Source organism: Chenopodium album, chromosome 13 (genome assembly GCF_948465745.1).
Source record: "Chenopodium album chromosome 13, dcCheAlbu1.1, whole genome shotgun sequence".
Lineage (NCBI taxonomy): Eukaryota > Viridiplantae > Streptophyta > Magnoliopsida > Caryophyllales > Amaranthaceae > Chenopodium > Chenopodium album.
The window spans coordinates 50837073-50863520 of record NC_137846.1 but is presented as its reverse complement, the minus strand read 5'-3'; the positions used below and the strand labels follow the sequence as shown (position 1 = coordinate 50863520).

Sequence of the window (26448 nt, the reverse complement as noted above, 5' to 3'; positions counted from 1 at the left end):
GGGGAAGGTAATGGTGTTTTGGATCAGGGTGAGGGTAATTGTGTTTTGGATTATGTGCAAATGCATGCCGAGGGAGGGGGAAGAGATAACATCGTCATTCAAATCATACAAAGAATGAATACGTGCATTTCAATGATACGACAAGGTCTGCTTATTATAGTGGAAGAGGTTGCCAATGAGTTAGTGCCAACCGACTACAAATATCAAATGGAGAACGTGAATTAATTCAGGAAGATTTCGATACATTACAATGAAGTGATTGAAGATAATGAACGGATTGTGATTTAAAGTTAGCTAAAATTGATTGATTTTGGCATGTTATTTTTTGGTTGATTTTTATACGAATGTTGTCATATATAACCTTTTTTAATCGATTGTATTCTTATGGACAGAAGCCTAATCTTAGCGAAAATCTAGGAGTCACGAGAATGATGCAATAAATGGTGCAATTAATATTCAAGCAAGGGAATAAGACAATGGTGTTTGTGAGAAGGGTGTTCCGAGTAAGAGGATGAGATAACATCGACATCGAAATGTACACATTAGCGAAACCACCAGGTAGCTTTAATAGTTACTTTTATTATATAAAAATAAAAAAACGTGTCTATCCTTGATTTTCTATTTTTCTAGGTCTTTATTATAACAAATTGTGCCTATTAATACATTTATAGAATTTGGACTAAAAGAAACGTACAAGTTCTAGCCCATGGTTAATTTTTTAGGAGAAAAATAAGCTCATTCCCTTGGTAGTACAAAATTTTTATAATAGGGAATTTAATAATAATATATTTCGTTTTTAAAAAAAGTCCCTAAAATTAAATATTTTTTTCTTCATCTGAAAATAATTGTTACATTATTTCAACATCGCGTGACTTAATTATGAGAAGTTCATGTGCTTTGTATGTCATACTTGTACACAAAAATTATTATTATTATTAGCAACTGTTGCAGTGAATATAAAACTTATAATTGCTAGCAACTGTTGCACTGAAAATTAGGGCTGAGCAAAACTACCTAATAATCCAAAAATCCGATCCGCATCCGATCCGAAAATTTAGGATTACCGATCCGAAAACAGTTTCGGAAATTTCGGATATCGGAATTTCAGATTTCGGATATCTGAATATCCGAAAAAAAATCGAATTTCGGGGCTCCCTTCTCCTCCTCACGGTGGCTTCCCTCATCTCTCTCACTCTCGCGGCTGCTCCTACTCCACCAGAGCGGCGACTTCAATTCCTTCAATCCTCAAGCTCCCACGTATTAATATCTTATTTTCTTGGGTGGCTGGGTACCCTCGTTCTTTCTTCATGAGATTGAATCTTGAGATTTTTGACTTGGTGGGTAATATTCTTGTTGCAATTAGTATTAACTAGTTTAGGACCCGTGCTATGCACGGTTTTAAAGTACAATAATACTTAATTATTCATTTATTTAAAAACGTGTAAAACGAAATCATTGTCTGTAAGAAAAACATAAATAATTTATAATAAACATTATATTGTGATATTTTATATTACATGTGAAAAGGAAGGAATATGGAGTAATAAGATTTTTAGCATTCGTAATATTAAAGCTTAATCTCATTCTCAATTAAGTAGTATTATTGTTAATACCGAGTGTATTACTGTATAAAAGTAACAAACTTTTAAGCGGGAAAATTTTTTATGAGGTAATGCCAAGTGTTCTTTAGGATAATTATGGGGATTACTTTAGTATATAAGTATAGATTGTATAATTAAATTAGTAGCAATTAGTATTGATTATAGCACATTGGTGGGTAATTTGTAAAAATTAGTTACACTTTGATTCCTATTGTATTTGACGATTAGATCTATCATTTTGTTCTACTAGTGCGCTTTTTTTTTTTTTTTTTTTTTTTTTTTTTTTTTTTTTATGGTTCAGGTTATACTCCATAAAACAAAAAAGTTAAATGTATATTTTGCCTTTAAAAAAATTATCAAATTTGCTATGAAAATAGCATTAAAATAATATTTTTTTAAAATGACCGGATATTGGATATCCGAACTATCCGATCCGAAATTTTTGGATATCCGAAAGTTTTCGGATTGGATACGGATATCAAATACAGCAATTTTCGGATTCGGATATCCGATCCAAAATCCAATTTCGGATCAGATATCCAATTCGTGATCACCCCTACTGAAAATCCCCAAACTACTCTATAATTCTTAGAAATTGTGTAAGACTAACCATGTAAGATAAGGCCTAATTTTATTGGTTATTTATCTTTTAGATTGGTTATTGTCCCATTAATCAATATATGTATGTGTACAACTCTAACTATGAGAACTTTCTTTACATAATTACACAAAATATATCTTTATAGAGTATATGGAGATTTCAAATGTCTTTTCTTGCTCTTCACTTTTTTTAATGGGGGGTGCAAGGAGTTGAACACCTATCACATGGGGAGTAGATAGAGGGATTAACCATCCCCCTCCATCTCCTCACTTCTCCTTTTCACTTAATTAATGAACATACTAGATAGCAGGGAATCTATATCTTGTATTCAAATATTCAATTACATACAAGTATAAAGATAGGTCATAGGTGTATCCAAGTCTATATTTGATGGTTGTTAGAGGTTAATTTTTACCTATCCATATAAACAATTGGGAAGCGCTTGGATTGGGAGTATTAAATAAAGGGGTAATAAAAGTCAAACCAAGCAAAATTAAAGTAAACATAGGAGAGGGAGAGCAAATGATGATGTGATTGTAAAAAGATTTATATAGTGATGGTGTGGTGATAGGTGAAGAAAGGGAACTATTACCCTTATTTTGGGGTTAATAGGTTACACTAAGGGGAGGGTGGGTAACCTATTACCCTATTACCCTCATTTTGAGGGTAATAATTCCTCCACCCCTCTCTTTTCCTTATGTTACTACAATCTTAATTCATTGATAAACACCTTGGTTCCCTACAATAATAACTCTAATCAACTACTTACCTCCGTTTTTTATTAGTTGACATGTATTCTTTTTTAGGAAATTTTTTTAGTTGACACGTTTCCTTTTTGGGTAAGTTTTATACATTGCTTTTTAAGTGTACCTTACTTGCTTTATCATTCTCTCTCACCCTCTCTCCTCTCCTTAATATGTGTGCCTAAATTGAATGTGTCAACTAAATAAAAACGGAGGAAGTATAATTTAACTAGTTTCACTTTTATTACCCCTTAATTTATTACCCCCATTCCAAGTGCCCCCGAGTAGTAAAAAGCGTTAGATACACCTAAGCCTTTAATATTGTTGTGAGAAATTCACTACTATTAGTCATCAGATTTGTGTAAATTAAAAATGTTAGTATTTAAACTTTTTTTTTTTTACACTAAATTTTGTTATTTTATAATATAGGTTGTTGTATCAATAAAAATATCACTATATTAAAATTAATGTTATTATGTTAGAATAAAGATTAAATTAATAAATTTTATAACGAGAGTTTTAATACATTTGTCAATATAATAATAAAGGTCAATATGTTAAAATTAGGGTTATTGTAATCAGCATAATGTCAGTTGCACGGGTGGACCTTAAGTCTATAATAATAATATTATAACTTTTATGAGTTAGATTTACACAAGTATTAATAAAGATCATTATATTAAAATTAGGATTATCATATTAAATTCAACAGACTCATGTCTACAAATCTACAATAATGTTTTTATGAACCAGATCCAAACGAGTTTTTTCCATTTATTTGCCAATCTCCTTCATATTATTGGACTCACTTTGTTTGGATTCTAACATTTGAAGACCAGTCTAATTTGGCGCCTTGACGGTTGGTGGTGCGAGCCAAGCTTGACTAATTTATATTGGTTCAGTATTTTGTACAAATAAATTTGGCATAAACTTCAGTTCACTAGTATTGTTATCACATGTACTTTCAGATAAATAAATACTTTAAGACCAATTTTACTAATTCAACACTACTTTTTACGCACAATTTGGTTTCTTGCATAGGCAACTTTTACGCGTGCTTACCAATCATTTGCTACCATTTGTCTTAGTCATAATGTCCTAATCCTATTATGGAGCTTCAATGGCGATTCAATGAATCATCAAACCATACTTTTTAACAATAACCTCATCTTCCATTTTTGAAAAAGACCCATAAAAATTGCATAATTTGTGTTCCACCTAACATTAAAATTACAAACAAGGCTTGTTCTTAGATAAAGTTACAAACTTTCTAAATAACAATATGAATAGCTATCATATACGAATATGACCATACAAGTAATTCATTACTATTTTCGTGTTTTGACTTTTTTCATGTGATCAAACAGCCAAAATTAGAGTAAATACATTTGATACAAGAAAATCTAATAATACAAAAAAGCAAATCTCTTACTAAAATGAGAATACTGTTGTTTAAGGCAACAACCACCTTTAAACATTGACTTTTGATAGCATTATCCTAATGTTGATTATTTATCATATAAACAGCTAAGAGTTGGCCATTGACTAACATTGCTTATAAAATCTTTGATGATACCAACTAGTCAAACCAGCTAAATAAAAGTCAACAACTTATTGCCAAATAAGACCACTGCCACATATTACCAAGTAACAATGGCAACACTTGTGTACCAAAGGAAAAACTTATTCCATGAAAGCAAGTGAACAAGACATTGCAATTTCTCGTCCTTCCAAAGGCCTTAAAATTTTCATAAAGTCGCTTACATCCAATCAAATGAGACCTAGGTAAACCTGAGACTAGGAGTCAAGGGGGCAGAAGAACCGATTTACAAGATGGCTAAACAGGGAAGCAATACTAATCAGACATTTACAATTTCATTTTCAACCACCAGAAGCGGCATTTTCATTGAAGTTCCACTGTTCACATACACATTCCACATTCCACATTCCATCAATGTAGTTTGTTAGTAGACTTCAGCACAAAAGTAGTGCACAGTCAAATGGCAAATTGACAAAGGACCCTGAAAAGAAGAGAAAAAAAAAAGGGAGGGAGGAGAAAATCAAGAGGTGATGATAGTAATCCTGAACAAAGGACTAATGACATATCCAATTAAGCCACTGGTGGGCGAAGCACGTGATCCTGAGATGTATCGACTGAAGCTGGAGGCATGAACTGCCACATAGCAACCCCCGGGTATCCCATGAAGGGTACCAACTTGCCTCCTGGAGCTTGAGTTGGTGGAGCAAAAGCAGGGATAGCAGTTGGGGCGGGGAGATATCCTGGCTGGGTGTTCATGGTCTTCAATTGCTGCTCTAGCTTGTCCTTCTCAGCCTTCAGCCTTTGCTTCTCATCACGGAGTTCAACCTTCTCAGTCTAAGGAGGACAATAAACAAACTTAGTATCATTTTGCAAAGATCTTATAAATTTACAATGCTAAGCAAAAACTGATAGTCAACACAGACCTTCAATTCCTTTATCTTTTCCTGTAAATTCGAATTCGAGTCCTTCAACTTTTGGGCCTCACTCCTTAACTGTGTCACCATTCGAACAGCATCACTCAAAATGGCTGCCTTGTCAGTCTTGGGAGTTCTACCAGGTTCCAAAATTGCACCTAATTCCATAAACCTACACATAGACATACAACATTATTTCATTAACACATGCAAAGCAACAATAAGTACCTATTGTGTATCCTGCTACGAGCAATTCTAATAAAAAGCCGTATCTATAAACAGTGCAAACCGATTAATCTGACAAACTATATAGAAGGAAGGAGAACTAACTTGTCATTAAGTCGGTCTCTACGTGCCTTCTCTCTGCAAGCTTTGGAGCTAGATGGAGCACATGATTCTGATCTTCCCCTGTAATAGGGAACATGATATGATTTTACTAACATTACCAATAAAAACATACCTCAACACAACAACATTCCCTTAATGCCTCACATGAGGCACCCAATGCATAAATGTAGCGAGTTCTTACGAATATAAATTGAATATGATGGAAAGTGATGTAGTATGATTAAATATCTTTTAAGCCCTACCACATTATGCAGATTGATACTCAATTATTATTTATTGATCAAAATAAAAGCCACTTTTCATGTCTTGACAATAAACACAACGGCAGTAACCTGAAAGAAGGACCAAAAATCAACAAGGCCACAATCTCTCACAAGCTCACAGTCCAAGAACAAAGGTTCTGCCAGATTGATTCATTCTTAATCTCTCCAACTTAGCACATTTTGAATAGATCTTCCAAGTACTAAGTCACATAACTCTATTGAACTCTTTTTTCGCCATAATCAGTAGCTGCAGAACTAAATAATAAAGGTCCAAGAAAAAGACTGCAAAATGAAATAAAAAGAACATAAAGCGTACCTCTTTTTTGAGTTGTTCTCCTTGGGGACATCTGAATCACCATAAGTTCCATCTATGTCCGCACTGAGATAAACAAGGAGCAAGTATAAGAAAATACTGATATTATGTATTGACATTAGAGAGTGTGATCCCAAAGAATACTTAATTAAAATATAGAAAAACTATGAGTTAATTATCAGTTGTGTCATGTTTGCATAGAAAACCACAAAATAAAAGTAACTAATCACACCCAGGATTTAGCATTAAAAGTAATACAAGGAAATTTTTATCCCAATGCAGAATCCCAACTCATCCCAGTATTGAGCTCTTCATCCTGGCTTAAGGTGTGCAACTGTGCACAATGGAATCCTTACATTGTAACTCCACAATCTAAACATCAAAGTAATAGCAAGGATTCCTGAATCATCGCCACAGGAACAATTTTTAGACATCAAAAATCACACAACTTATTGCACCTCCATAATCCCATCTAAATTCTAAATTTAATACTCTTCACCTAATTTTCTCGGGTCCCGGTATTCGATCTCCCCAAACAACTCCACCTGTTTTACTTAACCATTCATTCATTCAGCAATGCACTTCATAAAATATATTGATGGTTTCTTCCTATATTACCAACTCACAAAATGTATGAAGCATCACCTCAAACTCGAACAAGAGATGGTGGATAAATATTAAGATAGCGCCACAATTCACTAGTATTAATGAACAACTTTAAAAATCACAAGTATACACAAAACATTACCAAACTTCATTCAACTATCCTTCATTGATGCATTAAAAAAAAACTTTATACAATAATGTTCAATAAAATCATAATCAAGACTGACACTAATATATGCACGTTGCAAATTCAACAAAAGTACATGAAAAATCGAAATATAATCCAAAAAACACAAACCCTAATCATATATTCACCAGATTCCAACAGAGGAAAAGAGAATCCAAAAATTCAATTAAAAGAGCACAATCAAATTAAAATAAAAACCCATATAATTCATTCCTCAAAAAATAATGGGAAATTCACAAATTCCCCAAAATTTTAATTTTTAGCCACATAATTCACAAAATCATAAAGTGGGGTCAAAATTGAAAACCCTAGCCTCACAAAAAAAAAAAAAAAAAAAAAAAAAAAAATCACATGAAATTCCCCCAAAAATTAAATTACATACACAACAAAAAATAAAGGGAAATTACCTGACATTAAATGGAACATTCAAAGCTTGCTGCAATTGACAATTATTGAAGGCAGAATTAGGGACAGAAAAGTTACAATCAGGAACAGAGATCTGGATATCATCTATATAAGAATAATCATACAACCAATTAGGGTTTTCATGGGACACCATCTCCGGTAAAATTGCCGGGAAATTCCCGTAAAAATTGGGTCGGAATTTTCCGGCGAGAATAGAGAGAGAAAGAGAGGGATTTTCGGGGGTAGGGTGGAGAGAGAAAGCGGTGGAAGAGAGAGGATATATTTTTCTTTTATTTTTAATAAAATACAACTGTTTTTATTTTTTGTAGTTAAATTTTTTTTGGAAGTGTCAAAAAAAGAGGGTGAGAACTGAGAATCTGTGACAATTGATAAAAAGAGTGAAATTTTTTGGAGGAATTGTTTTTTTTGGAGATTCCAAGAAGCATCAACCAATAATCAAAGATTTCACTATCTTTAAAAAGAGGAACCTTCTTTCTTCTTTGGGTGTGATTGTGTGAGCGTGTTCTACTCATGTACATGGGCTTACTCTACTAACCCAACCTATCTATCAATTTTAACCTATCAATTTTACATATCTTTCCTTCTCTACTCGCCTAGTGTACAAAGCAGAGGTGGTAAACAGTTCGTTTAGATCAGATATAGGATAGATTCATTTAAAATGGGTTGTATTTGGGTGAGAAGGGTTTTGGGTTGATTACGAGTTGGGTAGATTCGGATATAAGTCTAATTTGGATCCGATTAGGTCTTTTTCAAGTTTGTTGATGATAAGCTAACTAGAACAAATCAATTTCAGTTATACTTTCTCCGTTTTTTTTAATTGCACCATTTGGGATTTTACACTATTCACACAACCTCTTTTGACCATATTTTGTGATTTATCTTAAAGAAATACATAGTCATGTGGGATCTCGTAAGATTCATCTCAACGTCTATATTAATTTTCAAATATCAAATATTTATAATTTTTACTTAAGAATATTTAAAGGTATTAATGGCCAAAGTATTGCATCGGCAAGCGTAAAATGGCAAATGGTGCAATGAAAAAAAATGGAGGAAGTATATGATATCATTCAAGATGTAGCAATTTCAATCCATGTAAATTTTTATTCATTTTGTTTTGAGCCTAAGTCAAGTTCAGTTCGTGCAAGTCTTATATGATGAGTTAGTTTCGTTAGGTATAATTTATTGAAGACATTGCAAAAATGATTTGATGTGAATTCTAGCCTTCTAGGACCCATGTTTATATATGCAATGACCCTAATCTTATACTGGAATTGACTTAACCTAAATTGACATGTTTTAAAAATAGATATGGTTATAAATCTTGAAATTGGTCTATATTATATGATATGATGAAAGCTATATGAATTAAATTAATTGACCCAAACTCAAATAGGTAAATTGAATGATTCTATTTCTCTCCTAACTAAATGCTCACAAATTAAACCTATCTGGTAAACACTAAAAAACAAAAAATAATTAAGGTAATTTTTAATCATATTGATTCAAATTGCTTTTACTTGTATTTTTGTATATAACTAGAGGTGTCAATTCAGGTGTTCGGATTGGGTTTGGTGAGGTCAGGTCGGATTGAGTATATTCTAAACTTGAGTCATGCTATATTATTGTCCATGCGATTCAAAATTTGAATCGGGTATTTTTTTGACCGGTTTCAAATCGAATTAGTCGGATGAGGTTTGACACAATCACTCCTACTATTCCACTGTTAATAAGCCCATATCTTTGTATGAATTACTTTATTAAAAATTGTTATACATGACATATGATTGTATGTCTTGTTGAGATAGGGTTACATATGCAATATCTTGCACAGTGACACATGGTTGTATATCTTGTTGGGAGAAAGGATAGTTACATATGCATTGCGTTGCACAAAACTTGACATACAAAAAAGGTATCTTAAAATCCTTTATGCATTTAACCCAAAATGCTTTGGGTTTGAACAAATTTTGATGGACTTGAACCCAAAATTACTTGACCAAAAATCAACCAAAAGTCAAATCATCACATTCGAACCCAATCCAATCAATCCACATTACAAGACAGTATAAGCTATTATAATCCGTATATACTTTAATAAGGAGGAGGAGGTAAGTTTTAGCTTTTTTAGGTCTATTCTCAACTTTGCATATTACTTTCGTTAATTTTTAGTTGCAACAAAGGAAATTTTCATGTTTCACAAATAAAACCCCTTTCTTACAACTAAAAACTAATGAAGATAGTTTATAAAGTTCTTAATTATACTGATATTACAAAATGATACTCCAAGTTATATTGCATGTGTATATTGAATCAACAACCATTAATATGCTTTGAGGTCAATTTCAATAAGATCAATCATAATCGAGTTATCTTAATTCAAGTACAACTTGAGTCCAAATCAGATAATTTGATTTGATTAATCAGGTACGGATCAATCTTATTATCTTATAGGAATATAGAAGTTGCATTTGTACACAAAACACCTCTATATATGACTTCTTACATTATTTCTCAATTTCATTTGAAAAAAAAAACCCTTTTAAGTGGAGCCTAATGTAATATCATCCATCCAAACAAAACCTTGTTGTAAGATTATTTTCCCTACCTTTCACTAGCTAATAAGAGAAGGAAAGGGTCGGACTATGTTAAAAGGATGTAAAGAGCCATAGAATAATCTTGTAGGGACAATAATACAAGTAAGTGCACATTTACTCTTTTTGTGAATTAGAGTTGAAAAACAAATAATGAAAGTGGAAGGATAACACAAGCTGAAAATTTAGTCACAAAAATAAAAACAAGTTATTGGCCATCAAATGATTATATTAATACAAAAAGGGTGATAATGTTTATTTATTTATGCGATTTAGTGGCTTAAAGTATGTGTCACACACTCTCACATAGTCACATACATCATACATCGTTTTCGTTTGATTGTTTCTATTTTATGTGCACAAGTTCTCTTAGCATGTGGTCCGTTTAAATTGGAACTTGATTCTTCTTTACTTAAGAAGATGCCAAGACTTGTTTCAAGTTGCAGTCAAATAGCATTAACCTCTACAAAATGGAGTAAATCAAATTATGCATTTTTTCAAAGATATGATCGATTAGCTTTTTAAACAAGTCCGTGAAAACATCATGTATTAGAGAGAATGAGAATATTATAACATGAGTTCATGTCTGGATTATCTGCGCTAAAGTACAAACTACCTACTTTATTTATTCTTGTAAACATTAAGGATTTCATATAAATTACTACGCTAATAAGTAGACATAAGTCTTTTTGTTAAAGGACAACTCAAATAAAAGTTTAAACTGATAGTTAAAACCTATGATTGATTAATTAGAAAGTATAATACATCTACCACTTTCGATCAATCATCTCAAAAAAGTTGAGAAGATATGAAATGATGTACTACAATTAACATGTAAGTTTAAAACTCGTTTCCAATGTCTATTTGAGAATAATACAATTTATATACTTCCTCTGTTTTTTTTTTAGTTGACACATTTCTATTATCACGCTTGCCAATGCATGTTTTTAACGCTTAATAACTTCAATTATCAATATTGTAAAATTATAAAAAGTGTATATTAATAAAATATACATAACGATTCAAATAAGATCTCACATGATTATATTTTATTATATTTATAAGTCACAAAAGCGAGTCAAATGTAAATAGTGTAAAAATCAAACGATATCACCTAAAAACAAATGGAGGAAGTATTAACCAAGACTCAAGCCCTAGGCCCCAGGTATGGGATTGAAAGACCAATTAAAAGGATGAGTGTCGTCTTTGGCTTATCAAAAGGATGAGTGTCTTTGGCTTATTCCAAATATGCAAGTATAATAAATAAAGAAAATATAAGAAGGGCACCCTGAGAATTTTGTTGTGACAAGGAACATTAACTATGGACAAATAATATATTAATATTTACATATTATTATGTCTAACACTAGTGTATTATTGTTAGACATGATTATATGTAAATATTATGGACAAATAATATCTACATATTATTATGTCTAACAATTGGTTTAGCAACACACCGATGTTGGCTTCCTTTGCCACACTTTCAATTAACCAAAAAAAAAAAGTTATTTTATGTTGGAATTGTCTCAAAGTATTCTAAAATCTAAAGTAACCAGCAAATTTAAAAGTAACCACCCTTGAGGCCTTCGTGGTTGTGCATGATTGTTGTGATGGTACGTTGATTTGAGATACAGGGGGGAGGGGGGATATAGTTTTTTCAATTTAAAAGTACGTTTAAAATTACTTGAGACTAGTTTCTTAAAAATCAAACCTTCGCTCCAACATTGGATAATATGACTATATGATCGAACTAATATATCAATTCGAATCAATAATCTAATCAAAACTCTTACAACTACATTAAGCGGTGGTTTTTCTGTGTACCTGGTCACACTATATGGTCGGGGTTCCTTATAAGGGTTATTCAGTTAGTCAAGGGTTACTTATATATTCTGGGATTACTTAGTTGGTTAGCGCGTTTTCACCTGGATTACTTATTAAGGGATTACTCAGTTGGCCATGGCTTACTAATTATAAATTTACTCATTCGGTTAGCACCTTTTCTGTATGAGAGTAACCCCTGATCGACCGAATAACCCCTAAATAAGTAAATCCCAACTGAGTAACCCTTGACCGATCGAGTAATTTCTGAATAAGTAACCCTAAAATAAGTAACCTCGGTCACACGGTGTGGCCAACCACATATAAAAATTGGTGCATATTAAGACTAGATATAATTATAAGGAGTAATGATATCATCATCATCAAATTTTTGTTTTGATAACTAAAGTCAAGTGATTATTAAGGAGTTCGGGATAGGTAATGCTACATGCAGCCCTCCTAAGAGCTGCGTATAAGCATTAATTCTAAAACTGTATGAAGTACAAATTTAGAAATTTATGAAAAAATACGCATGTAGATCAATGTTATTAATACTTACTTTTTCTAAAAACATGTGTAAATCAATATACTAATTTAGAAAAGAGTGAAGGAGAACTTAAAAAAAAAACAGAAAAAATCTAACAATGGAGACTAGAAAAACCCTCCCAAGAGGAAACCATAGAGGGAACCAAAAAAACCCTCCCAAGGTGAAAACCTAGAGGGATCACTTTTAGCTTCTTAAAAGGCTAGATATATATATATATTTTTTTTCTTTTATAAGAAAGATATTTTTTTTGGTAATATTATCATTTGACAACTAGGTTAACTCCGTGCGATGCACGATTTTAAAATAAGAATTGAATTATAGACTTTTAACACATAATGAAAGAAAATAATTACTTAATTTTCCTAACTAATTTCTAATTATATATTAATATACAATTCCCCAAAATGCATAATTTTCATATTTAATTAGAAAATTTCAATTAAATTATATTATTAACTATTGTTAACAACTCGTAAATTACTAAATAGCATAATATGTAGAAAACCCAAAATTTAAAATTTAAAATTTAAAATTCAGATGGAATATAATTTTCAAAACAATGTTAAATAGGGTAGCTTAAAAAGGAAAATAAAAAAATATAACATCATCCTTGCATTTTGGAGGGAAAAAATTAAATAAAAAAGTGACACGTAGACAGTGATAACATCAGCGGTTGTTATTTTAGTATATTTATAGATTAGTAAAAGTCACGATTCTTTTACGTTTAGCCTTCATTAAAATATCTAGAATATCTCAAGCAAGATCTATCACTATTTTCAATAGAAATTAATGTTAATTATAGCAGGGGGAAAAAAAAAAAAAAAAACTTATCCGAACCAAACTGCCAAATAGTTCTAAAAAGTTGAAATTACGTTGAAAGAATTTACTTAAAATTGAAAAGACTTATAATGGGGAACAACTTCTTTTGATATGATCCTTTATTTACATGGAGCTATCTTATATATTCTTCTTTGTAATTGACCCTTGAAGATTTTATTTGTCCTTTGAAAACCATCCTTTTTTAGCTGGTGTGTTTATTTGTCTAATCACCATCAATCTTTAAAAGGAGCTCCTCCTCATATATGCCACTATACTTGTTTAGTGGGTTCAATAAATGTGTTTTAGGTTTATCACACACAGTGATAGATATATACATGAAACATGATAGGCGGTACACATTTTCAATAGATAAAACACATGAGTGAAAAAAGTTGTCACATTTTCTTGCCTAAGCTAGTAATGATTTGAGTTCGATATTAACATTATATCTAAAATTTGAGTTATAAGAATAGCTTACTCATAATAGTCAAATTAAATTTGAGTAGCCCTTATTAAGACTAATTGCATGTCTTAATAGGATTTGAGTGTTTTGATGAGAACAAATGTTTAGGGTGATCAAAGTGACAAAGCATTAGGTGATAAATTGGAAATTGATTTACAAATTAAGATAACTCGATCATCTTTAAAGGCGGTACATGAACTACACTACACTATGGCCCCGTTCTTTAGAGCTGCTTTGCTCTGCTCTGCTCAAATCAAATCTGCTATCCTCTGCTCTGCTCAAAACAAATCTGCTCTGCTCTGCTCTATTTTCAAATAATAATAAATAATAAGAATAATAATAATAATTAATATTGTATTGATGATAATAATTTATTATTTTGAATAATTATAATAATTATTAATAAAATAATTTAATAATTATTAATATTAATGATAATTAATATTTATTAATCATAATAATAATTTATAATAAAAGTTATCATTATTAATATTTAATAATTCAAACTATTAAGAATTAATATTTAATAATATTATTAATTAATAATTTATAATAATTATAACAATTCTTTCAAAAAAATAAATAATAATAATAACAATTAATAACAATTTCTTTTATAAACATTTGATATTAGAATCACAATGTGTAGAAATACTATATGTATGTGGGTATTGATTGTTAGTTCATTGAGTTGAATTATTTTTCAAATCTTTCCATACAATTTAAGAATTAAAAAAAAGAGGTTGTTTTCAAGTAGTACTTTGTATATCATTATTATATTTAGGTTATAAAATATATGATTAAGACAAATTTATAAGTAAAATCATTATTACTCATTAAATCATTTTATTTTAAAATTTTTGTGAAATAAATATAAGTAAACCGTTGTCTTTTATCTTTCTACTATTAACATATGTTAAATATGGTATACATATATTTATGTTTTCACTCACCTAAATCAATGGTATATGCACTTAGTAATAGTAATAGTAATAGTAATAGTAATAATAATAACAACAACATTAATAACAATAACATTAATAATAGTATTAATAATAATAGTAATAATATAATAATAACAACATTAATAATAATAACATTAATAATAGTATTAATAATAATAATAATAATAGTAGTAATAATAATAATAGTAATACTAATAATAATAATAGTAGTAGTAATAATAATAATAATAATAATAATAATAATAATAATAATAATATTAACATTAATAATAGTATTAATAATAATGTTGAAATCTGCTCTGCTCGACTCGGCTCTACTCTGCTATCCTGAAATCTGCTCTGCTCTGCTGACCCCTGCTCTGCTCTGCTATGCTCTGCCCAGAAGCTCAAAAAAACAGGGCCTATGTCTCTATATCAAGGTGCAAATGCAAATAAATAAAGACAATTCTTTTTCATTATATATATATATATATTTGTTGGAATGTTGCACATATAATAATCTCCATTTTCATTCAATTGTCACTCTGTCAATTTAAGTTACAATAATATTAGTGTGACAAGTATGGAACATTTGATAAGGATGTGGAGTTGGCTTGATGGTAGCACTCCCATCTCGTAACCTCGAGGTTACGGGATCGATCCTTGCCCCCAGCATATGCTGGAATTTCCCCGCCCCCCGTTGTACCCGCCCTTGTGGCTCATATGAATCAAAAAAAATGGAACATTTGATGGAAGGGGTATATGCATATCAATAGACATGCACAACTAGACTGGGCTGGATAAAGCTACAACCCTATTCCACAACTCTTGTGGGTTAGCTCCTACAAGCTTGAATATATACATTCATACCACAATTTTTTGACGGATTGAGAATTCAAAATATTGGAGTTTTTTTTTTTTTTTTAAAAAAAAAAAGTGTAGATAATTAATCTCTAATCGTCGAAGCTGGATTAAATTAGGAACCTACAATTTTAGATCCGACCAAACTTAACATGCTTAGTGATCATATGCAGTATTATTTACCTACAAAGGCTACAATGACATTTACCTAAAGTGTACCAAAACTATAGTGTAAAATTAAATTCATTCATGGCTTTTTTCATATTATAAAACTTTATTTGGTAATCAAACTCTAATCATTTGTCAAATACATCATCTAAGTAATTAATGCATAAGTAATCTCTACATTTGGAAATTTGATGTGACCATTATTTTTTCTCCACTGACATAATTAGTGTTTTACATCACTAATCCATTTTATCAAATGACCAAACGAATGGGAAGTATCCTAAATTAATAAATAAATCTATTATGTTTGCTACCATTTGTTTACTTTAAGCTAGCTTTAATTTTGTGAATGATTTTGTGTTTTTAGGTTCAGTTGTCAGCACTAGAAAAAGGGTATTTAAAATATAAGGCTACTTTTCATGATCAATTAATTAATAATTTAATTAGCTATTTTTATGATTAATCTTGATGACAATATCTCAATGCAACAAGCTGTTAATGAGCAATGCCTTTACGTGTAAGCGTTTAAGATGTAGCGTCATAAGAAGACTTTAGATGAGATGGTGATAGTTTGACTTACAAAATGATACAATAATTTACCACATTTTAATTGATGAATACTTTTGTCAAATGTTAAATTAGGTTATCAGTTAATACGATTTTAATATATTAGGTATAATTTGAGAATTGGGAGTTAAGATGAGTTTAGCTCCAATTCGATTAGTCATCAATTTTGTTCCAATTCATTAGTCATCAATCTCGTCATTATACTTAGGATCTGTTCACATTTACTGAACTGAGCTGAACCGAACTGATTAGAGCTGAACTGAGCTAAGCTGAAATAAATATTTTATGAGAGAAGGGAATTAGGAGCTGAAGTGAACTGAACTGAACTGATTGGAGGTGAATTGAACTGAACTGAAATTAAGCTAAATTGAACAGACCCTTAGATTCATACATCCTATACATTTTCCCCTCTATACATGGTAAGGCTTATAAACTTGCTAAATTTCTCTTAAATTCCGAACACATCACAATTAGCTCTAAAATTATAGCAATTAGTATAAAATAAAATTTTAATTACAACCGCCATAACTTCAAAAAATATATATGTTCCTTGTGCTAAAAATAATACAGATTAAAAAGAAAAAACATGAAATCACAACACATTTTGTATTAGAAAGCTTAAAATATCTTTGTCAAAAAAAAAATGTAAAATTTGTAATATTGAAACTTAATTTACTAAACTACCCTCAATAAGTATATCAATTTGGGTGGTCAATAATACACAATAACTCATCCAAAACTTCACAAACTTGAAACAAACTAATGTCCAAAGATGATTACATCCACTTCATCTAATCTTCATACACAACTCAAAAATCCTCAACCTCATGGCTCAATTGGGAAACTTATATGGTGTCACAGAAAGTTTACCAGCAGCCATTCCTAAGGTTCCCTACATTTTAAGGGCACCTACTAAAAAATCATGTAACATAATTTGCCATGCCAAAAATTTAGAGGATTTTCATCAAAATACTTCAAGAAGGTCTGTTATTGGCATTGCTTCTGTTGCTCTTCTTTCACAACTTGGTACTAATAATGCTTCTTTGGCTGAGGAGGAAAATAAGTTGTGGCTCGATTACCCTTACCCTCTTCCTGGATTACGTCCAGCCGAAAATAGTAAGTATTGGCGGTCTTTAAGATTGTTCTGTTTCTAAATTGTGTATATTTAGGAACGTGTGAGAGTATTTTGACTTTATAGTGCGAAATATTAAAATAAAGACACTCGAGATTAGATTATATATTTATCAAATTTCGATGATTGGCTATGACTTACTTAGCCCCATATAAGCTATGTACATAAATTCAGCTAAGACATAATCCAGGATAATGTTTTTTAAGAACTAAGCATTTGTTTAAGAAGCAGAATCATGATCTTCTTAGACAACGACTAGTTAGTACCTAATCAAAATATAAATAAATATGATTAGTTGATTATTTGGTTTAATTAAAAATTGACGTCAAATAGACTAAGAAATTCAAACTATTCAACTAAGAATCATATTTCATAAATCAATAATTATATGATATAATGAGTTCAAGCTGTATATGAATATAGGATGGTGACAGAAAAAATGAAGGGGTCAATATAAGCCAATTCCATGCAAGAAGTCCAATGCTGCTTGAATTTTATGTGCAATGTCCAAGTAAATGTGGCTACATAAATTTTTCTAGGTTCAGACAAGTGAGATTCAAAACTTTTTCGATTTCCTCTCTTTATATCAAGAATTAGTAGTCTTATACTATTTTAAGATGTCGGGTAAAAGTTGTCGCATGTTTTTTAGCATTAATGATTTAGGGGGTAGATTTTCCAAACTGACACTTGTTGATGATTATATGATAGAACGGACTAAATTAATTTAAATAATACTTTCATATGAAATCATATCATCATCTCTACGAGTGAAAGGGATTGTGACAATGTGATATGAAAGGGGTTGTGACAATGTGATAGCTTTGTCCCGTCTTCTCTGTACATAAAACCAACTTGGCTGTGTATTGCAGAAATATACAATGAGGAAACAGGAACAAGATCATTTCTGAAGAAGGGACTCTACATGGCTAACATTGGAACAAAAGGAAGTGCATACAGGCTTGGAAAATATGCCTTTGATCTCATGGCTTTGGGAGATTTAATAGGCCAAGATACTTTGAACTACGTCCGAAAGTACCTCCGTCTTAAGGGCACTTTCATGTACTATGATTTCGACAAGGTCATCTCTGCTGCACCCGTCGATGATAAACAGCCTCTCACAGATCTTGCAAATCGACTCTTCAACAATTTCGAAAAAGTAATTATCCAACCAAACAGAATCATACCTCAACTGTCAATTTTATTCTAAGAAATACAGATTTATGATTCATCAATATGTTGGCAGATTCAAGAAGCTATAAAACTGAAGGACCTTGCTCGAACACAATCTTGTTACGACAACACAACAGTCATCCTGCAGGAGGTGATGGATAGATTTACATAACTCAACTCTGCAGATACTTTTCTTCCATTCTTCTTCGTTCTGTTATTGTACAAGTAATTTCCGAGAAATGAACAGAACAAAGATACGAGTACTAAGCAAGATAGAGATCACTGATATTTATCAGTGGTTCGAGTAAAAATACATGAACAGATTCACATAAGTATTAAAATTATAAATACACATGAGGAGAAAAAATAAACATCAACCTCAGTGTAACGTTTAAAATGATGATTAATACATCCAACTGAGCAGAAGCCCCAATTTCAGAAATTACATATTCAACATTTCCATTTATACTAACTACTATACAAAATCATTTCTCACCTACGTTAGAATTATCGATCGATGTTTCTTTCCTTGTTTTTCCCTGCTCTTCTAGTCTTTATTTTACGCTTCAGAGGGTGAAGATTAGCAACGAAAAATACAAAATGCACAACCTGCTGTATCACAGGAACAAAGCTGATCTTGATCAGAAGATTAACCATAGCTCAGACGAGAATCTGAGGACCGCATATTGGTTTGTCGCCGGGGAATTCCAATCTCACAAGCATTAACTCGGGCTGCAAATCGGAGCGAACACAATGACTCTCCCAACGAGGAGTTTTCAGGAGAGATGTTAACAAACATCAAGGTCTTCGAGTCCCCACCAAGGCAAGGCTATTCCACAATTGAGCAAATGATAATCAAAACACCATCCATTGAATTTATACTTCGTATTAGACCAAATTATTCAATCGTCACAATCATTACTGAATGCCTTATTCGTACAAAATTTTTAACGTAAGCAACATCTTTGCATCCTAATTACATTCAATATTCCTTTTCGCATTTTGGAATTCAATCCAACAAATAATATAGTATCGGTATATTACACTACCTATGTTTTATGTGACAAAAGATACAGAACACATACCTGTAGGAGATACGTCAGTTTGGAGTTTCTAAATGGCACATGATCTTCCCTTTTCGCCAAAGCGAATATGACATCGCTTAGAGAGGATAAGCTTTTATTAATGGCCTGATAAATAGAGAAAAAACCATATTGTTTTGAGATGCAAACCCAATCATGAATCAATAACTTCACATTCCAGATTAGAAAGTAACGCAATACCTGAGTTTCCTTCAGTCGATCTCCAGTGGACCCACTCTTCGAAAGGCGCTCACTTCCAGCAAGGTCAATTAAGTTAAGTACACCTTGTACTTGTTGCTCAGTGCTCTAAGGAAATTAAGTGCATAATCAGTAAATCTGCTAAACACTACAACAATATGATATAATTTAGGCTATTGTCAAATCTTAAATACCTCATTGACACCAGATATACGTAACGTGAAAACAAAATGACTACGTGATGATTGTTCATTCATCAGCGTCTTGCCCACTGACCTGCAAGAAACCACTTACAATATAGTAATTATGTGATCCTTAGCTCAAAAACATAAAAAATTCTCCACAATGAGTGAAACTTCATAAAAAGCCTTTGACATTTTTGTTTTTTGAGGGTAGGTAAGATGAAAAACTTTGTACTTTTCACTTTCGTAGCACATTTTTTTTAACTTCTTCCATTCTTAATTGCAGTAAAGCATTGTGGAAGAGGAGAAAGAAAATGCTTATGGTAAAATAATTATGCGCTGTTTTAGCATAAAAAAGATAGTTACCTGCTTTGGGCAGCCTTATCCAACAAATATGCGACTTCTTTAGAGCTTCGAACATCAACTAGGGTAAGATCAGAGACATGTGTGTTGCCATTTGCATCATGTTTGATAGTGTATTGTTTTCCAGGAGTACCATTATCAAATGAGTTTGATTTATGTGGAGACAACAAATCACGGATTGTCTCATTATAGATTTCCAACATGGACACCTACAATCAGAAGAGTAAAATAAGGAGTAAATCTTGGTGATCCACAAATGACAGTACTTCACCTTTATGCCTCCTTTAAAAAAATAATGATGTCAAGCATAGATGTATCAGAGAGATTCATTATTCACCTGCAAATCATATTTCCAGCCTTGCGCTTTCAGTGACTGTCTTGTCTCAAATATCTGCTCTAATGATCGAGGAATCAATCCCTTTCTATCTGGGTTTCCAGGATTACCCATCATGGTAAACGTTTTGCCTGAGCCAGTTTGACCGTAGGCAAAAATGCATACCTGAAATTAGAAGTAATAAAAGGAATTCATAAGTATATAGTTCAGTATAATTAAACAAATTTCCAAAATCGCAAATTGAAGTAACATGAGAGAAGCCATAGTGCATGGTACAAGGATTCCAGAAAAAAGATTTTGTGAACATCAAAATAGGAGTAAGGACAACTGTAAATCATTGTGTAATCGATCAGAACTATCCTCTTTCAAAATAATAGGCTACAATGCCATAATGCCATTGTACCATCCAAAAATAAAGCCACTTTTCAGTATCCATAAGTGGTAATGACTAATGACACAACTAAGGATTCTAAAGAGAAACAAGATTGGTGTAGTGGAGATATGAAAATCCGTGAAACGATGGTGGTGGAATTTCAATTCAATTCCTTAATAAAGACCACCAATTTATCGTGGACTAATATTTAAGGACAAAAGAAGTACCAAGAATATTTTATCTTAGTGAAGGAAGACATTGAATATCCAAAATATCGTAGGTATAAGAAAATTTCAATATATTCACCTTATAGCCATCAAGTGCACTCTGAACAAGCTGTGAGATCTCCACAAATACATCTTGTTGAGAAGCATCAGGGACAAATACCTTGTCAAACATGAAGGAATGCTTTTGCCCTACGTACAAAAGTAAAAGAAGAAGCACAAATGATTCAGGATCTTGTCTAGATACCAAAGAAAAATAATTTGACCATAAAAGAACACTTTGTAGATAATTCTTCAATATACCATTTTGCAACAAGTCAACTCCCCGTCCCAAGGCTTCCATAGCTGTGGGGAAACCAATGACTTTGGTATCAGTATTAGAAGCTTCATCAGGTAATAAAGGCCTTACTCGGCAAAAAACACGAATGTTCCCCTTGAGTTCCTGCAAACAAAAATGATATAAGTGATCCTGCATTTTGACAATGGCAGCAAAATTGTTCATGAAATGAGATGTACCAATATAGTATTGTGCAACTTTTTACGCAATTTCTCTCCCTCGACAAGTTTCACCTCCGCATCCTCCAATCGATTCCGCAAGTCACAAATAATCATGTTTTGCTCTTCGTATTGCTTTCTTGTCTCCGTTGCAGACAGATCACTCATCTGAAGCCACAAAAAAGTATTCATTCAATAAAAATAATTTTGACCTCCTGTACCCTCTCAAAAGAGCAAAATTTTTATAGGGGAGCATACAGAAATTTTCCATAGGGAATAAGGATAGAGTACTAAGTACATAAACAAAATGTAAATGATAACGTTAAGTCAGATTACTGTGAGCAGTGCCATATCACCCACTTGTTTTATAAAGAGTAGTGCCATATCATTCAATTGTATCATCAAGGATAGAGAAGAGCGATTAATCACCTGCAATTTTTTGTGCGCAGCTGCTAACTGATCTTGTAAGGTTCTGACTAGGTCACTCTGCGTCGAACACTTGGCCTGCTAGGAAACATTAGTATAAAAGTGTGAGAACTCAAAGAGGGGGATGCATTTCACAAGTGGCCAAACTGCCAAAGTGTTAGCGTGATAGACCTCTAATTCATTCGATTTCTCTGTGAGGCAATCCAACTCGGAAACAGATCTGCCCGTGAAGTCTTTGTACTTGCTTAGTTCATCTGTCAAAGTCTGTACTTGTGATAATTGGCGATCACGATCATCTCTAACCTGTTGTAGCTCTGTCCTTAGACATCCCACCTCATTAATTAAAGCCTCTTTTTGCCTGACAGCCTCTTCTTGATATGCCTATTAACATGATCGATGCAGTCCAAATGAGACAACCAAAGGTGTATCTTTAATATAAGTCAGCAAAACATAACAGTCTCCCAGCTCAATATTGAAATCCTATAGATAAAGCAATATAACGAGAATGTCATCTTCAGTTTAAGAGTTTTGCGTGCAAAAGAAAGCAGCATTCAGGCATTATTCTTGCCTCCGAAGAGACAAAATTAAGGGGACATTGCTATATCAAAGGGATATAGGGGCCAATATGATGTAAGCCAGAACTTTAATTGAAAATAGGTCAATGACTGAAGTCTGGTAGATTATGATACCATAATTTGTATAACTTCGATATGGACAGATCACAATGTTATCTGATCTTGTAAATGAATGAGTAGCAGAAAAATGTATCCTTATTCACCTTGGATGAAGTCAACTGCTCCTGTAATGAGCTATACTGTCCCCTCAATGTGCTGAGGTTTTCAGCTACAGCAGCTTTCTCACTCTCAACACGTTTCAAGGTCTCATTGGCCGTAGAAAGTTCTGTTTGAAGCTTGCTATTATACTGCTGCAAACTAGTATTGTATTCCTGTAATCTCTTGTACATGTCGTTAAGTGAAGCTATCTGCACATAACACACAGGCGCAGAAAAGCAACCATCTTGATTCAGTTGACTGTCCCAGAAAAGAAATAGCAGCACAATGAATCACCCATTTGTCAGCTTACCTTTTGATTGGAAGTTTGCTGTTCTTGACGAAGTTTTTCAAGGTCTTCGGACAAACATGTTTGCAACCTTTCTGCAGCAATCCTAGCCTCTTTATCCCTTGACAAGTCATCCATCAATGCCTAATCATGGTGATCAACTTTAATACAATCGCAAAGAAAAGCAATGATATTTGACATCTGCTAATTTGATTTTGGGCTCACCATCTTATCTGATTCCTCTTTTGCACATTTATCCTGCAACAAATTGTAGTTCTTTCTCAACTCCATGATAATTGCATTCAATTCTTCCTCCTTGTTTTGCATCAGCATCTCTAAAATGGTAAAACATCCAATTCTTATCAGATAATTTGTTCGCCTTCCAAAACTATACCAAACCCAATAAAATAATACAATATCTAATCAATCATACCCATCTCTGAGCATTTAATCTCAGCTGATTGCAGCATTTCCCGGAGATTATCTTGCTCTAAGAGATACCCTCCTTCAACCTCTTGGAACCATCTGATACAAAGCCGAAGTCTTTTTATGTAATCCAGCATTTGTTCACATCTCTCCTAAAGTAATCCAATTTCGCCAAAAACATATTAGAATAAAATTCATTAAGAACACGACTACACGAGAATGATGAACAAAACCAAACAAAAAAAAAAAAAAAAGAAATTTCCTGATACAAAAAAAATCATCAAAAATACATTGCCACAGCCCCATAAATTCCAGATTTCATATAAATATTTAAATCTGAAAAACAACCCACAAGCTTGTTTCCTTTTTTTTACCATAGCCAAAAGATTACAGTACTTAAAATTACATAACACAGGTAAGATATATAACCATAAGAAACACAGAAAAACAGAAATAAATTCAACAAATCCAGTTGAAAATTTAAATTTGGGTGAACCCCACAAGCTTGTAATTTCTTTTCTTACCTCAACCATAAACTGTAAATCTAAGGTACATAATTTAATTTCATATTATAATTTTATAAATAAAGTTTAAAACATAAGAAAACCTCATAAATCCTAGCAAATTTTTTGGAAATTTGAAATTGAGGGAACCCCACATACCTGTTCCCCCTTTTCAAACCTTAACCAAACACTTAATTGCAATACAGTGATTACACAGATAAACTAAATCAAAACACAAAACACTTGAAAAACTAACCAATAAATCCCAATTTCTTCAATTTTTAAAATACTACAGTACCTTATAATTGAACTTGTTCTTGGTTCTCATCCTCTCATTCAACAAAACCTCAACATCTTCCTTGTTAAAATCAAGAGCACCAACATCTGAACCGGAATTGCTGCCGGGAGCACTTGGCGGGGCGCTAGCCGCAAACGATTCCCGGCGGCCATTGGAAAACGATTGCCGGGGCCGAATGGTGCCATTTGATCTAGGTCCAACCATACTATCTCTTCTCCTCTGCTCCAAACTCTCAATCCCAACACCGTTAAACTGATTCTGAAGTTTCATCATCATATACTATCTACCACCTATACATTTCTATACAAAAACTCCAAATCATTAAAATATTGCACAAAATTGTTGCTTTCAGTTTAATTAAATAATGTAAGACAACCCATTAACAATATTTTAGCCAAAGTTTTGAAATTTTCAATTTTTCAGTTAATTTAAATTTAAACACAAAAGATTATAACTTTACCATAGATTGAACCCCATTATCTATAATTTAGCCATTATTTTGAATAATTCAGTTTTTTGAATTATTAAAACACACAAAATTAAATTAGAAACCTTTACTTTAATAATAATAATATATATATTTAAGTATTTAACCCCTCAACGACTATTGATAATGAACTATTTTTAAATTAAGAAATAAACCTAGTCTCATTTTCATTATAATTAATTCAGTTGAATGTTTCATAAATTTTAAAAAAACAGTAAAACAAAAACCCAGGAAAATGCAATGAAATTTACATAAAATGAGCTAAGAAAAAAGCAGAAAATGGGACACATTAATATTCATAAATCATAATAATAATTACTAGGAATTTCCAAAATAAGTAAAAAGAGAAAAACTTTAAAAGAAATAAACAAAAATGGAACTTACAAATATAAGGGTTTGAGTCAGGGAGAAGAGGGATTTGCAGAGGAAGCCAAGAAGAAGAAGAAGAAGAAGAAGAAGAAGAAGTAGAGAGAGAGACAGAGTGAAGTTTGAACTTTTAGGAGGAGAGAGAAACTAAAAATTAAATTTTTAGAAACTAAAATTAAAATATTTTTTTTGAAAAAATAAAAATTAGTGATTTTACTATTTTTATGTTGGTGTGGGGTCAAAAATTGTAATCAAAGCAATCATGTGAATCGCAACCGTTGCTTGCTTAGGTGAGCAGTAAACTACAAGAGTGATCATCTCATCCTAAAGTTTTTAAATTATAAAATTGATAAACATTTCGTATTTTTGTACTATTTTATTTTTTTTATACTATTTCCGTACTCAAGTCTTGTTCTATCCTCCTTTTTCAAATTCACTCCACATTGATGATTAGCTAAAAAAATTCACTCCACGTATTAGATTTGTTTTGTGTAATTAGAAATAATAGATGGTGTAATGTACCACTTTGAAAAAATGGATATGAGAGGTGTCATTATGTGGCTCGTGTCATGTGCTTTGGATTTGGCTAGGTTTATTTTGATTGAACCCACTCGCTACATGTCTTGTTGAAATTTCAAAAATGTGATATTTCAATATCAAACTCAAAGTAAGGGCGAGAAATTGAGCACAAACACATTCCAAGATCATTGATGTTGTGTTTGTGGTGTAATGTGTCATAATGTGCTCCAATATGTAAACCAAATTTCACTTATTTGACCGTATTGTGTCGTTTTGAGTCATATGTTATGTCGTGTTGTGTTATCAGCTTCTTTGTTTTACAAAAAAGGTGACATAGACTAACATATGTAGCATGTCATGTCGTGTTTATTCTAAGGGTCTGTTTACATTTACTAAATTGAGTTGAAGTGAAGTGAATTGAATATTTTATGAGTGAAGGAAATTAAGAGCCAAACTAAACTGAACTGGATTAAATTAAGCTG

General features: G+C 32.0%; 3 protein-coding genes across 4 annotated transcripts; 1 reads left to right on the top strand and 2 right to left on the bottom strand.

Annotated features, from left to right (window-relative positions):
* Positions 1 to 4663: 4663 nt before the first annotated feature.
* Positions 4664 to 7850, bottom strand: LOC145574907 (transcription factor ILR3-like). Its single transcript, XM_081632788.1, has 5 exons — positions 7524 to 7850; positions 6327 to 6389; positions 5730 to 5807; positions 5409 to 5571; positions 4664 to 5319 (listed from the first exon to the last, which is right to left on the bottom strand). The coding sequence occupies exons 1-5, from the start codon at positions 7673 to 7675 to the stop codon at positions 5056 to 5058; spliced, it is 720 nt and encodes a 239-aa protein (XP_081488914.1). The 5' UTR covers positions 7676 to 7850; the 3' UTR covers positions 4664 to 5055.
* Positions 7851 to 17079: 9229 nt separating this feature from the next.
* Positions 17080 to 18972, top strand: LOC145574906 (photosynthetic NDH subunit of lumenal location 3, chloroplastic-like). The gene is made up of 3 exons (XM_081632787.1): positions 17080 to 17445; positions 18331 to 18617; positions 18705 to 18972. Exons 1-3 carry the CDS (start codon positions 17157 to 17159, stop codon positions 18801 to 18803), a joined length of 675 nt encoding a protein of 224 aa, XP_081488913.1. The 5' UTR covers positions 17080 to 17156; the 3' UTR covers positions 18804 to 18972.
* Positions 18940 to 25614, bottom strand: LOC145574905 (kinesin-like protein KIN-14N). Of its 2 annotated transcripts, none has more exons than XM_081632785.1 (17): positions 25466 to 25614; positions 24595 to 24894; positions 23801 to 23945; positions 23593 to 23702; positions 23392 to 23511; positions 23087 to 23290; positions 22480 to 22689; positions 22312 to 22389; positions 21904 to 22050; positions 21691 to 21829; positions 21470 to 21579; positions 20794 to 20955; positions 20460 to 20665; positions 20106 to 20187; positions 19915 to 20019; positions 19717 to 19821; positions 18940 to 19460 (listed from the first exon to the last, which is right to left on the bottom strand). In XM_081632785.1, the coding sequence occupies exons 2-17, from the start codon at positions 24868 to 24870 to the stop codon at positions 19281 to 19283; spliced, it is 2379 nt and encodes a 792-aa protein (XP_081488911.1). In that variant the 5' UTR covers positions 24871 to 24894; positions 25466 to 25614; the 3' UTR covers positions 18940 to 19280. The 2 variants fall into 2 exon arrangements, with proteins under 2 accessions (XP_081488911.1, XP_081488912.1); XM_081632786.1 differs by having other exon boundaries at positions 22312 to 22386.
* Positions 25615 to 26448: the final 834 nt, after the last annotated feature.

What these genes read in the sequence shown, in the direction of transcription:
- LOC145574906 (XM_081632787.1), top strand. Translation starts at nt 17,157, where the DNA reads ATGGCTCAATTGGGAAACTTATATGGTGTCACAGAAAGTTTACCAGCA. An exon ending in ATTACGTCCAGCCGAAAATA is followed by an intron (nt 17,446 to 18,330) that starts GTAAGTATTGGC and finishes TGTGTATTGCAG; the next exon opens with AAATATACAATGAGGAAACA. An exon ending in TCTTCAACAATTTCGAAAAA is followed by an intron (nt 18,618 to 18,704) that starts GTAATTATCCAA and finishes ATATGTTGGCAG; the next exon opens with ATTCAAGAAGCTATAAAACT.
- LOC145574905 (XM_081632785.1), bottom strand. Translation starts at nt 24,870, where the DNA reads ATGATGATGAAACTTCAGAATCAGTTTAACGGTGTTGGGATTGAGAGT. An exon ending in CTGCGCACAAAAAATTGCAG is followed by an intron (nt 22,051 to 22,311) that starts GTGATTAATCGC and finishes TTGTGGCTTCAG; the next exon opens with ATGAGTGATCTGTCTGCAAC. An exon ending in GTATATCTGGTGTCAATGAG is followed by an intron (nt 20,020 to 20,105) that starts GTATTTAAGATT and finishes TAATTTCCTTAG; the next exon opens with AGCACTGAGCAACAAGTACA.
- LOC145574907 (XM_081632788.1), bottom strand. Translation starts at nt 7,675, where the DNA reads ATGGTGTCCCATGAAAACCCTAATTGGTTGTATGATTATTCTTATATA. An exon ending in AATGTTCCATTTAATGTCAG is followed by an intron (nt 6,390 to 7,523) that starts GTAATTTCCCTT and finishes TGTTTATCTCAG; the next exon opens with TGCGGACATAGATGGAACTT. An exon ending in AAAAGATAAAGGAATTGAAG is followed by an intron (nt 5,320 to 5,408) that starts GTCTGTGTTGAC and finishes TGTCCTCCTTAG; the next exon opens with ACTGAGAAGGTTGAACTCCG.